This window comes from Cryptotermes secundus, unplaced genomic scaffold, assembly GCF_002891405.2.
Source record: "Cryptotermes secundus unplaced genomic scaffold, Csec_1.0 scaffold1044, whole genome shotgun sequence".
Classification (NCBI taxonomy): domain Eukaryota; kingdom Metazoa; phylum Arthropoda; class Insecta; order Blattodea; family Kalotermitidae; genus Cryptotermes; species Cryptotermes secundus.
Genome location: NW_019738363.1, coordinates 642,984 through 655,320, shown reverse-complemented (window position 1 = coordinate 655,320; position 12,337 = coordinate 642,984). Strand labels below are relative to the sequence as shown.

The 12,337-nt window shown below is 41.4% G+C and overlaps 1 protein-coding gene across 1 annotated transcript; it reads left to right on the top strand.

The window, feature by feature from the left end:
• Nucleotides 1-5,308: 5,308 nt before the first annotated feature.
• Nucleotides 5,309-11,799, top strand: LOC111870955 (fibronectin type 3 and ankyrin repeat domains protein 1). Its single transcript, XM_023863632.2, has 6 exons — nt 5,309-5,341; nt 7,300-7,381; nt 8,807-9,034; nt 9,363-9,490; nt 10,345-10,562; nt 11,667-11,799. Exons 1-6 carry the CDS (start codon nt 5,329-5,331, stop codon nt 11,745-11,747), a joined length of 750 nt encoding a protein of 249 aa, XP_023719400.1. The 5' UTR covers nt 5,309-5,328; the 3' UTR covers nt 11,748-11,799.
• Nucleotides 11,800-12,337: the final 538 nt, after the last annotated feature.

Below are 12,337 nucleotides of genomic sequence, written 5' to 3'. Positions count from 1 at the left end.
TTCCTTGGCATTCCTTTTGTTCTGCGAAGCTGTCGACCGCCACCAATCAGGCCCCGTGTCCCCTCGTCATTTCGTTTATCCCTTCGTGTCCACAATCAGGTCACTCACTCTCCTTGGTCAGTACCGAACTGGATAAGATTTCTCACGTTAGCACTGGCTTAGGAATTCGCTACGAAAAAAAAAACCTGAATGGTATGCGATAAATAAAAAACTATTGCTATCAGAGTTTTTCACCTTGATAACAATTCATATTGTGACCTTCTGGGCTATAACAGCGCGTAGTGTGGTAGGTAGGTATCAGAGTTTTGGAGGAACACACATCTACTGCATCCATCTTCAGTGTACATGAGAGTCAATTAACATTACTCTTATTATACTTCCTTCCGACTTTCCTGGAGTAATTGGCCCCTGCGAGGGCATAAGTGTCCTGTTGGTTCGGACTGGCCACCCATCTCCTCCGTGACTCGTTTCCTTTTCCTTCCACTTCTCTATAATCAGCAAATTTCCACAAACAGCTCATTTGTACACTGAAGTTGGAGGGAATATGTTCTTCTGAAACACTTGTACCCATCTACCAAAGATTTCAATGTTATAACACAGAATACCACAAAAAATGCATGGATACTAACTGACCAACTCCACGGAGCTCAGCCCTTCTTGAGAAACCGCCAATTCTGCAGCTACTCAAGAACTTCCCAGAATTTTACGGAACCAGAAGGTTCATTACCGTGTTCACAAGAGCCCTCCACTGGACTCTATCCTGAGCCAGATCAATCCAATCCATCCCATCCTATCCTATCTCTCCAAGATCCACTTTAACGTTGGCCACCCACGTATTTCTTGGTGGTCCTAGTGGTCTCTTTCCTTCTGACCTACCCACCAATATCCTAAATGCATTCCTCTTCTTCAAATTCGTGCTACATATCCTGTCCACCTCATCCTCCTTGACTTGATCATTCTAATTATACTTGGCGAAAAGTACAAATTATGAAGCTCCTCATTATGCAGTTTTCTCCAACGTCCTGTCACTTCATCTCTCTTCGGTCAAAATATTCTGAGCACCGTCATAAAGTAAAGTAAAGCTATCCCTTTAACAGGCCGGGAAGGCCCATAGGGTTGTGAGACGTTGAGGCTCCCACATTATCTAGACAATCGGCCCAAAGATGGCGGCAGGGTTGTCAGCCTTACGCGCCGGCCGCGCTTTACTCCCCAGGAAAATTAATTAATTAATTGCTGGTACTCATTTCTGTTAGAAGCTGAGTCGACCCCGGGGCCATAGTGCGGCTACAAGGATTAGGTCAACTAAAAAATCCAGTGACCTCAATGGGACTTGAACCGCGGCCTTCCGACTTGTGCACCGTCATAAATGAATCAATAAATAAATATATATATAAATAAAATTATCACCGTGTCTGACCTCACACTAGTGAAGTTGCTGTCATTTTGCAGCTTCACGCTCCTGTCACTTTACTTCTAGAAATGAACTCATAGTACCCACTAGAAAGCAAGCAGTTTGACGCCAGAGCCATTCAGAACGTGGTGGTGGAGGGGAAAGGTTCGAATGGCTCAACCTGGAACCGAACCCTCCACCACGATGTTCGATCCATGCATTTCATTGTGCCTATAGCAGTACAGAAACGGGTGATCATGTGAGGCTGGGCCGATCTGCGCCTGCAGAGAAGGGAACACTGGTCGTCAGGCTGGTAACCAGTCATTTTACTGGATTGACATGCAACACTAACTCGCACATGACAGCTGGTTTACGGGAAACTGAATTTCATATATCGGGCCTAACCGGTTCAGATGTTCGGTATGTGTTGGCGGAGAGTGTGCCGTATCCATGGAGACAATCTGAAAACAAGACGCCATATCGCTAGCAAGTACCACCACCACTCATTTTCGACAGGGTAAGAATAAGACAAACCCTCTTAATATTCATGTCTTGATTGTTAGAGAATCATAATTGTATATATGGAGCACAAAGCAAGACAGGTTCAAGCCATATTTTACATACAGGTTATGAATAATATTAATAAATCTTGTAAAGTTTAAGAAGATCACTGTCTTCTGAATATGACGACTTGCAGTCTGGTGGAAATTTACCTACGTTTCGGAGGAACATGATATTTCCATCTTCAGGATAGAGAAGTAAGGTTTTATCAGAACACACAGCGTTACGTTCCATAAGACAGTAGTTATGAGACACACCACCTTGAGGTACTCAAATGTGAAAACTACTTGTCTCTGTGAAAGTACACTGTGAGAAACTGAAGCCTAAACGGTTGTTGTTGTTACTGTTATGATGATTATTATCACTGTTACTATCTGTACAAACTCCATTACCTAATTTTAATATGGGGCATACACAGGTGGAAGATATAGGTTATGATAATTTCGTAAAAGTTAAGGTAAGGTAAAGGTATCCCTGTAGCAGGCCATGGAGGCCCATAGGGTTGTGAGACGTTGAGGCTCCCACATTTTGTAGAGAATCGGCTCACAGATGGCGGTGAAGTTGTCAGCCTTACACGCCGGCCGCCCTTTAGCCCCAGGAATATTTCTGGTACTCATTTCTGCTAGAGGCTGAGTCGATCCCAGGAACATAGTGCGGCTGGAAGAATTAGGTAAATTGAAAAAATCCACCTCATCGGGATTCGATGTCGCGACCTTCCGGCTTGTAGCATAGTGCCTCAATCAAGTACGCTACAGCGTGCCCCATGATAATGCGTACTGGCTTGAAATGCCTGAACACAAAATTGTGAACTGTAGTGTCGACGCAGATTCTTGATAGTTCCTGTGACATTGCACAGAATTTCTTGAAGCGTTGCAGTTGTTTACATTTATTTATTTGTCGATGTTTAACGGCGCTGAAGGGGACTCACACAATGTGACATCCAATGGGAGGGTGAAAAGCGAATGCCGAATTAGGAAGGAAAAGACATTGGCCTTAATTTGAGATACTATCCCATCATTTTCCTGCAGGGACTGAGTAAAACTAAGACGAAGAACAGTGAAGAGCACCGGTCTTCGGGCCCAGGACTGAACCAGACATCTCTGCAAAATGAAACAGGAGTGTTACCCGAACGCAACATTCTGTAGTTTTATTATTGATATTGTATTGTTTTGTTTTTCCTTCATCTGCTTAATGCGTACCTCAAGGTGCGATGGAGAGCACCGTGCCTACGCTGCGGGTCCTATGTTCCACTTCTTCCTCCATAACTTTTTCATGGGACGAGGAAGAAGGACCTCCTTGCGGCAAAGATAAGGACATCTGTCGACCGAGGTACACAGTACATATCAAGGACAGGCTCCAGGGCTGGATCCCTGTCTACTGGTACGTCATCTCCATTTATGAAATCACATAAACTCCATATACCTTGCGAACGAGTATTCGTCATCGTCAGTTGGTGACGTAGGTTGTTACGTCATCATTACAAAGTTACTGAATTCTGTTTTCAACATATGTTCGGTATTTTTATAAGAGGCAATCTGCTCCGCTCCACTTTCAAATGAATTAATAAGTATCAAGGTTCCATCAAGTGAAACGATTTAATATTTAAAAAGCCTATATATATTTCGGCCATTATTGGACAGCGTTCGTTTTATATCTTAACTACATGACGGTAAAAAGCTAAGTTATCCCTGTAACAGGCCGTGGATACCCATGCTTTCAATAAATTTTTATACCAAGTGAAGTAATTTAATTTTATGATGATACAAATTACTTGATAACAAAATATAAAGTTACTATTTTCTATTTAAAGGGGGTTTCGAACGAAATGTGAGGTAACTGGACTTGGACCACAGGAGTGCTACCATTTTAGGCTTAAGGTTACCACTTCTGAAAGAGACGGCCCATGGAGCCCAGAGCTCGCCGCTACAACAAAAGGTAACTGTTACCAGTTTTGATGTCGAACAGATCACATGAAGATACCTCGCTGAGGTATCAACTGTCTGTTACAACTAGTGCACAGAAGCCTCCTTTCTCAATTAAGCAGTCCGTGAGACACCAGTCATTAATATCTGACCCAACAACAACATGCACGGTGGGAGGCATCCTTACCCCACACACCTGTCCTTCAGTTCATTGCCCCTGCACCTAACACAGAGAAGTTATGCAGTTCCGGCATACAACAATGCAGTCTTCATTCACTTGAAGACGCGCGTGTGAACCCAGTTAGTCATCAGCGCAAGAAGCACATGTTCCCGTTGCAAGCACGAACCTACTTTTCCACTGACTACGCAAGTCCATTCATACGGGTTTCTAGATCCAGTTATTCGACCAAGACTTTCCCTTCTCCAACTTTCCGTTTGTGGAGTGCAGGAAATCGGTATATTTATTCATAAATACTCGCTAAGTACGGTAAGGATTTATATCCACCCTGTACTGAGCAAGTTCGTGGTACGTTCCAGTTGTGGGGGGTTTCGTGACTCTCTTCGAAGTCCCGCAAACAAATGCCCGGACAGTACATCAGAGAATATATGATCTAGGATTGCAGGTTCGAATCTCATTCGCTTCTTGGGTAAATGTCCGGTTTTCTTTGTATTGTACAACGTAGGTAGAGTTCTCGTCAAATGCTTGAAGATTAAATTTCAGACTGAGTTCTGAATTGGTACAGAGCATTGGTATTTTTACCTTGCAAATGTAACATAATCATTTTAAGTTTTGGTGGAAATTAATGATTTTGCCTCACATTTACTCTCTTATATTTGATTTGTTTTAATTGAACTCGGAACCTTCATGGACCCTAGTTCAGTAATTTCGTTTGTTGTTCAGGTTGTATTGTATGAAGTTATGGTCGATTTGTGGGATATATATATTTATATTAGATAAATCAAAGTAAAAGACAGTCAGTTAGTAGGTCTTGGTGTCGAGCCTCATCTGCGGCTCATTACCAGATATTTATTGCTGTTTGACAGTTACGGTCTTGTTTTTGTGGGGCGCACTCTCTGACGAGAGGACGGGTCTGTCATTTATTTATGCTGCTGGTCCTTGCCAGCGCCCTCTTCCTCGGATCCGAGTCCCTTGGAACTCGCAACTATATTTTACTGTCTTATATTTGATACTTTCCTTTTCGTCGCCTCCTACGACTCGCAGAGTCACGGTGGAGGTATCGGCCAGCCTCCACACGGGATTAAACATATTTATGTTAGAAAAATTATTTTATAGCAGACTCTTATTGTTGTCAATAAAAAGAACATAAGTTTGATAGTAATAGAGATAATATATTCACCGATCTCATTCGAAACCATGTTGAATTGCCACGAACTCAAAGAAAACAGAAACGAAAGACAACCTAACACACAAAAATGAAGAAATTAAATCTGTTGATGAAGAAAAAAGGTAATTAAGCTCATTTACAATATGTGAATTTATTTTGTTTGCGTACATTGAATACAATCAGATCCTTCACATCTACAGCTCCAAATTCTGAACGCCATTTTATGTCCTGGCGTATCCACATGAAACCGAATGCTACCAAATTAATTTCTTGCTTTAAGATTGGTGTAGTATGGAAAATAAGACGTCGAGCAAAGAAGCCAATCTGCACGCTGCCACAAGTTACCAGTTTCTGCACATGTAGTGTGCTTTAGTGCCTGTTGGTACTGCAAACTCTCTTGCAGGCGAATAAGAATATATACACAGCCTTAGAGGCCACGATATTACGCGAGTAACTATTTCATCTCCTTGGAGCAGGTCTTGTAAATTGATACTGTGATGCTGTATACCCATTCCTAGGTAACGACTCGGTAAACATATTCCCGCGAAGCGTACCCATGGAACAGAAGGATGTCCATTTCTAAGTAACGGAGCAGTAAACATGTCTCCTTAACAATAAAGGTTATGTTTCCTGTGTTCCGTGCCGAGGTGTTATAAATTCACTCATAAGCCTTTCAAATGTTAGAGGCATCCGTGTGGAGGCGGAGTCGAATACCTCCACCGTGATCCTGCAAGTCATAGGAGGCGACGAAAAGGGAGGTCTCAAATCTGAGACAGTAAAATATGGTCACGAATCCCAAGGGACTCGGACCCGAAAAAGACTGAGCTGGCAAGAGCCAGCAGCATATACAAAATACAGACCCATCCTCTCGTCAGAGAGGGCGCCCCAAGAAAAGAATACTGTAACTGTCAAACAGCAATCAATATCTGGTCATGAGCCCCAGATGGGGCTCGACACCAAGAATTACTGACTGACTGACCGTCAGTCTCAATGTGACTTTCACTTTGACTTCAAATGTTAAAATCCGTGTGTAGGCAGGGTCGAATACCTCCATCATGACCCTGTGACTCATAGGAGGCGACGAAAAGGGAGGTCTCAAATCTGAGACAGTAAAATATGGTCGCGATTCCCAAGGGACTCCGACCCGAGAAAGACCGCATAGCAAGGGCCAGCAGTGTATGCAAAAGACGGACCCGTCTCTCGTTTGAGAGGGCTCCCCACAAAAACAGGACCGTAACTTTCAAACTGTAATAAATATCTGGTCATAAGCCCAAGATTGTGCTTGATACCAAGACAGACTGACCGACCGTTAGTCGCAATGTGACTTTGACTTTGACTTCCAGTATTAATACCAAACTTCATTCTGATCATCTGCTTCTGAATTTTTCTTCTCTGCCCATAACAACGTCCATGCCCTGACCTTTTACTTTTTGCTTCCTAAAGCCTTAACCTCAAGAGCCGGGATAGCTCAGTCGGTATAGTGACTGAGCTACAGGCTGGACGAATGAGGGGTCAGAGCTCGAGTCCCGATACGGTCAAGAATTTTCTCTTCTTCACATCGTCCAGACCCGCACTGGGTCCACCCAACCTCCTGTTTAATGGGTACTTGGGGCTCCTTCCCCGGGGGTTAAGCGGCCGGGGCGTGAAGCTGACCACTTGCCACCGGCTAATGCCAAGGTCAAGAAAATGTGGATCTATACATCGACTCACCTATATGCCTTCATGGCATAGTGCTTAATTACTTAAACACAGTGACAGCTTTACCTTTTGAAAGCTTTATCACCTTTTGAGACATACCCCTACACGAAAGTGAAGAGGGTATTGTCTGGGAACCTTCAAAGCCAGAAAATTTTTCTGTCCCCTCACCCTTACATGTAATGTCTCTCATTCTCCTCTCCTCTCCTCTCCTTCAAGAGTTAAATTGGCCTCCTCTTCTCATGTTTTCCAGACAAATCTTTGTCTGAAACCTTCATTTTCTACCATGCATATATATACATGCTTCGCCTATTTCATCCTACATTATTTGATTATTACAGATTTACTTTCAAATGACTACATGGTTAACCTGTTTTTTTTTCAGAAGATAAGGTGGCAATTGTGAACCTATATAGGGCAATTCAATATGGCCAACCAAAAGTTGCAAAGAAGATTCTTACAAATAGGTAATATGAAATATAGATATCTGTGTTATGGTGTATCTGCAAGGTGACTATTGCATGAAGGTTTTCACTGTAGTCTGTGCTTCCACATTCCTAAATCAGAAAGTTCTTACTGATCACATAAATTACTCTGTCCAGTTAATTCATCCAGTGGAATGTTAGTCATTCAAATGTTTATAGCTGTACTGCCAAGTTGCAGTTCCTACACCCATTTAGAATATCATGTCCTTTCATTTTCTTAATACAGTCAAACCTTAAGTTTGCTGGTTTTTAAAGTGTCATGCTATTTTACATTCCAGGTCCTCACAACTATGAATATGAAAGTTAGTCTCCTCTGGCATTTTTTGTTGTGTAGTCTGATAGAACGATACCAGCATTTCAGATGAACTTGCTGCTTGTATCTTCAGAATAGAAGACCTGAAGATGGAGTCATTAGCTTCCTCTGAAGTGTTTTGTACCTGTACATGCGTCACATAGCAGGACACAGTCATTTTCATATCATATTTTTTTTATGTATTAATATTTTCTCCATCTCCTCACTTTTAGGTTGTCTCATTTTGTATCAACAATCAAACTTCTAAAATATTTAATATCTGCTGCCTGCAGTTTATATATATATATATGTATACACACACACACACNATATATATATGTGTGTGTGTGTGTATGTATATACACACACACACACACATGTTTTTATGTTTATTTTTATTTTTATATATGTACATGTATATAAATGTAAAAATAAATCTATCCCTGTAACAGGCCATGGAGACCCATAGGATTGTGAGATGTTGAGGCTCCCTCATTTTTTAGACAAATAGCTCACAGATGACGGTGAAGTTATCAGCCTTATGCGCTGGCTGGCTTTACCCCCAGGAAGATTCCTGGTACCCATTTCTTTTAGAGGCTGCGTCTACCCCAGGGCCATAGTGGGGCTGGGTCTTGTAATGCGGTATAGTGGTAAGCATTTCTGGTTCATATGAGTGGGGACTTGAGTTCAGATCTTGGCCTAGAGACAAGCTATATTTCACCTGGCTGTGGTTTCTTATGGCTTTCCTAAGTCTCCTGGAATCAATATTGGAATGCTATTTTGATGTACTGCAACTGCTTTTTTTCTGAATTTGTCATCCATCAATATTGAATCTCACAGTAGAATGGTTACCACCCTTGATTCATGTTTGGGAACTCTGTGTTTAAAATTTCAACGCAGAGAGCAGCTATCCTGACTCAAGTATTATGTGGTTTTCCTAAGTTACTCCAGGCAAATACCTGGATAATATCTTAAATTGAACCAGGAATGATTCCTTTCACATACTTGCCAATTCACCATTCTCTGCTGTCTTCCCATTCAGTGCTGTGTATATAAGGGTAACATATGCAGTTGATAAAGCTTCTTATGTAAACTAACAACAATAATGATCCTAGGTATGGCTCTGTGGAGATCTTCAACCCTATGGACATGTCCCCACTTATGCAGGCAGTATCACGTGGGGACCCACAGATGGTGAGCCTGATGCTGAGTGTGGGGGCTGATGTGAATGTGACCAGTTACAGAACTGGTAGAACAGCTCTCATGATGGCATGCTTCAAAGGAGAAACGGGCATTGCACAGCTGCTGATAGAGCGTGGGGCAAGCTGGAATATCTGTGACAGGTCATACAGATGGAGTCTAATTTTAACTGTGAACAATTCGTTATTTGATGGGTGTGTTTGGTACAGGATTATCACAGAAATTTCTGTTTCTCCCTACCATTACAGCCGTATTTGAGCATTGCCTAAAAAGAAATCTGTTTTCAATCAGTCCTGTCTCTGCTAGGTCTTATTCTAAAAATCTCTTCCTGCTAATAATTTTCCATTACGTTCTACTGTAAAACTGTCACAGATTGTAGTGGTGAGGTAAATCATATATGCAGGCTTAGGGAAGCAGATATGTTTTTCAGGTTTTCAGAATCTGATAGGTTTATGTGATGTATGGGCACAGGAGTGGTTGCACTGCTCTGCATTATGCAGTCGATGGGTCACAGATGGAGACAGTAGAGCTTGCTCTGCATGAGGGTGCAGACATAGAAGCCAAGGATATTGAACAGTGGACACCACTTATGAGAGGAGGTTGGTGGAATTGAAGAAAGAACTGTCTTTTTAATGTATAGACTTCCAGTCACTGAAATTTGTGAACTAACAACTTTCATAGAAAAAGAAGCATGTTTCTTAAAGATTTTAGGCTTTCATGGCAGTGATATTTAGACTATAGTCTTGTGGGTTATGAGACCTTGAACTTTTGAATGTAGACACCAGTGGCTCAGAGGAAGGTGCTTGCTCCATCTGCAGGGTCAAAATTTTTAAAGTGAAGATGTGTTTAAGTGATGGAGACAGGATGTAAAGGAGGTAGTCATCAGATTCATAAAACAGGGACTGGAGACAGAACCCAGTCTGGTTCAATAGGAATACTGAACAGGAAATGTGAGAAAATTCCTTTTTTAGGAACCACAGACTATCATCACAGGACTGACATAGAATTGTAAGGAAAGACACGTCCCTTGTTCATTGTTCCTGCTTCCCTGAACTGAGGTCTGTATTCTTTCTCTCATCTTATTCACTTTGACTGGTTGAAAGCGTACATTCCTCTGAAAACTTGGTGTCCATCTACAAGACTACATGGTGTCTCAATCCAGAAGTCCAAAATCTGAAAATTTGTGTTAACTAAGTAATAAATAAATATATATTTATATTCTGAAAATATTTCACTTCTTCCTGTGAAGATTTTAACACTGTATGCTAGGGATAATAGCATCATATTCTTGAGAGTACTTGTCAGCAAAAGAGTTTGTGGCTTTGAAGTTGGAGTAAGATAAACATTTGGTGTGGAGGCAGAAATTGATTAAAGCATGGGTTTTAAACATAAATGCACAAAAAATGTGAGAAATATTATTATAGTAAAACATATATTCTTGTATTTTTCCCAGTGGTAATGGGAAGCTCAGTTCAAATTCTCAAGAAACTGCTGGAGCGAGGTGCACTGTTAAACTGCATAGATCGTCATGGACAAACATGCCTCATGCAGGCTGTTCTATCAGGTCATCAGGATGTTGTAAAGCTCTTGATGGATTCAGGAGCAGAATTGACTGCATGCAATGTTTACCATAACACAGCTCTAGACCTGGCACTGGCAAAGGGCATCCAGGTGAGGGGAGTGCTGAAGGTAGTCCTGTTCCTTGATGGTAAAAAATGATAATGCTATTCCTGTAACAGGCCATGAAGGCCCATAGGTTTGTGAGACATTGAGGCTCCCACATTTTCTCTACACAATCGGTTTACAGAGGGTAGTAAGGTTGTCAAGCTTATGTGCCAGCAGCCCCCCCCCCCCAAGAAGTTTCCTCTTTGTCATTTCTGTTAGAGGCTGAGTCAACCCCAGGGCCATAGTGTAGCTAGAAGGATTAGGTAAATTGATAAAATCCACCTCATCATGACTCAAACCGATGACCTTCTGGCTTGTAGCATAGGAATAAATGTGTAAGTATGTATGTATGTATGTATGTATTATGGGAGGGGGTGGGTTCCCCCATGCACTTAGACCAGTTATTGGTCCATTGTGCGTCCCCCTTTTTAATTTCTACTGTCGCCATACCCTAACGGTAACGGTGCATGCCATCAGCCCCAGTAGAGACAACGAGGTCGGCCCCCGGTACCTCGATGCTTCCCCCATCCACCAGAGGCATTGGAGACTACTTGGGCGGGAAAGGGCCTGTAATTTAGCTCAGAGGTCTCCTAAAGACATGAGATTCTTTTACGTGCCATAAGCCTATGACACAGGACACACAGCTTAAAGTCCCTCCCGGAGGACTTGTTCCCTGAACTTTTCCGCCCTTTAAAAATTCCATGACCTCCGCCGGGTTTGAACCCACGTACCTTGAGTCATGAGGTGGGAACGTTACCCCTAGACTACGGAGGCCGCTAAAATGTATAAGTAAGTAATGTTGTTTTATTCTTTACAGAAACTTATACCAATATGCAACTAAATTAGAGGCAAAATCTCCCAGAACTAAAGTATTGTCTGTTTAATATGAGGTAACAAAATACTTTGTGATATATGGATATGTCTTGCAGTTATTCAGTAATATTTACATGTATTAAGATGTATAATATAAACTGAAAGAGAAGAGTGAACTTGATACAAGTAGGCTGCAGAAATGTCCCGAATATAATGCTAACTGAATGGATAGCTCTTTCCTTTCAGGAGAGTCATGATACTTCTGCTCAAATATATTGTTCCAAATTAATTTTACAGGAAGTAATTTCAATCCTATCCCCCAGAATGAATGCAAGGAAGGACGTGAAGAAGTGGAAGAAGGTCATTAAGGAGATATAAACATAAGTGATAAAGAACTTCGTGAGGTGAAAGGAATACAGCAACTTCTCAAATTTTGTGCATTAAGACGGAGTCCAGTGTTGCATGCTGCACTGTATTTCGTTAGAGTTGAAATGCTTTTAAGTTTCTGATGTAATGGTTTATATTGTAGCTAGAAGCTGTTCATGTTTGTTTATTATAGCAAAGTGTTATAGCAACTAAACTAACAGAATGGAGAAACTATTTGATTAACCATATCCTTTTTCAAACTGTTTTTTCTCGTTTAAAATTTTCTTTCATCTGGACGAGTCACCTCTAAATTTTCATCACCGAGAGCTCCAGCTCCATCAAGGATATCTGAGATTCAAGTGCTGAGAATGTGCATTCCTCTGTGTCCTAAGAGAGAAGAAGTAGCAGTAGGATGGGGTGCAATGTAAAATAAGGAACAAGAATGTATGCTCTTCATCATTTAGGCTTGTTAAATCAAGAATGATAAGATGATCAGAACATATGAGAAGTGCAAANATTTATTTCGTCACTGTAGATCATTGTACATGATATATGACAAGTCAAGTTAATTCTGAATATTAACAATTTGATATATAAGTAGA

Coding starts and splice junctions, on each gene's coding strand:
- LOC111870955 (XM_023863632.2), top strand. Junction 9,035..9,362: donor AGCTGGAATATCTGTGACAG/GTCATACAGATG, acceptor GTATGGGCACAG/GAGTGGTTGCACTGCTCTGC. Junction 9,491..10,344: donor GACACCACTTATGAGAGGAG/GTTGGTGGAATT, acceptor TATTTTTCCCAG/TGGTAATGGGAAGCTCAGTT.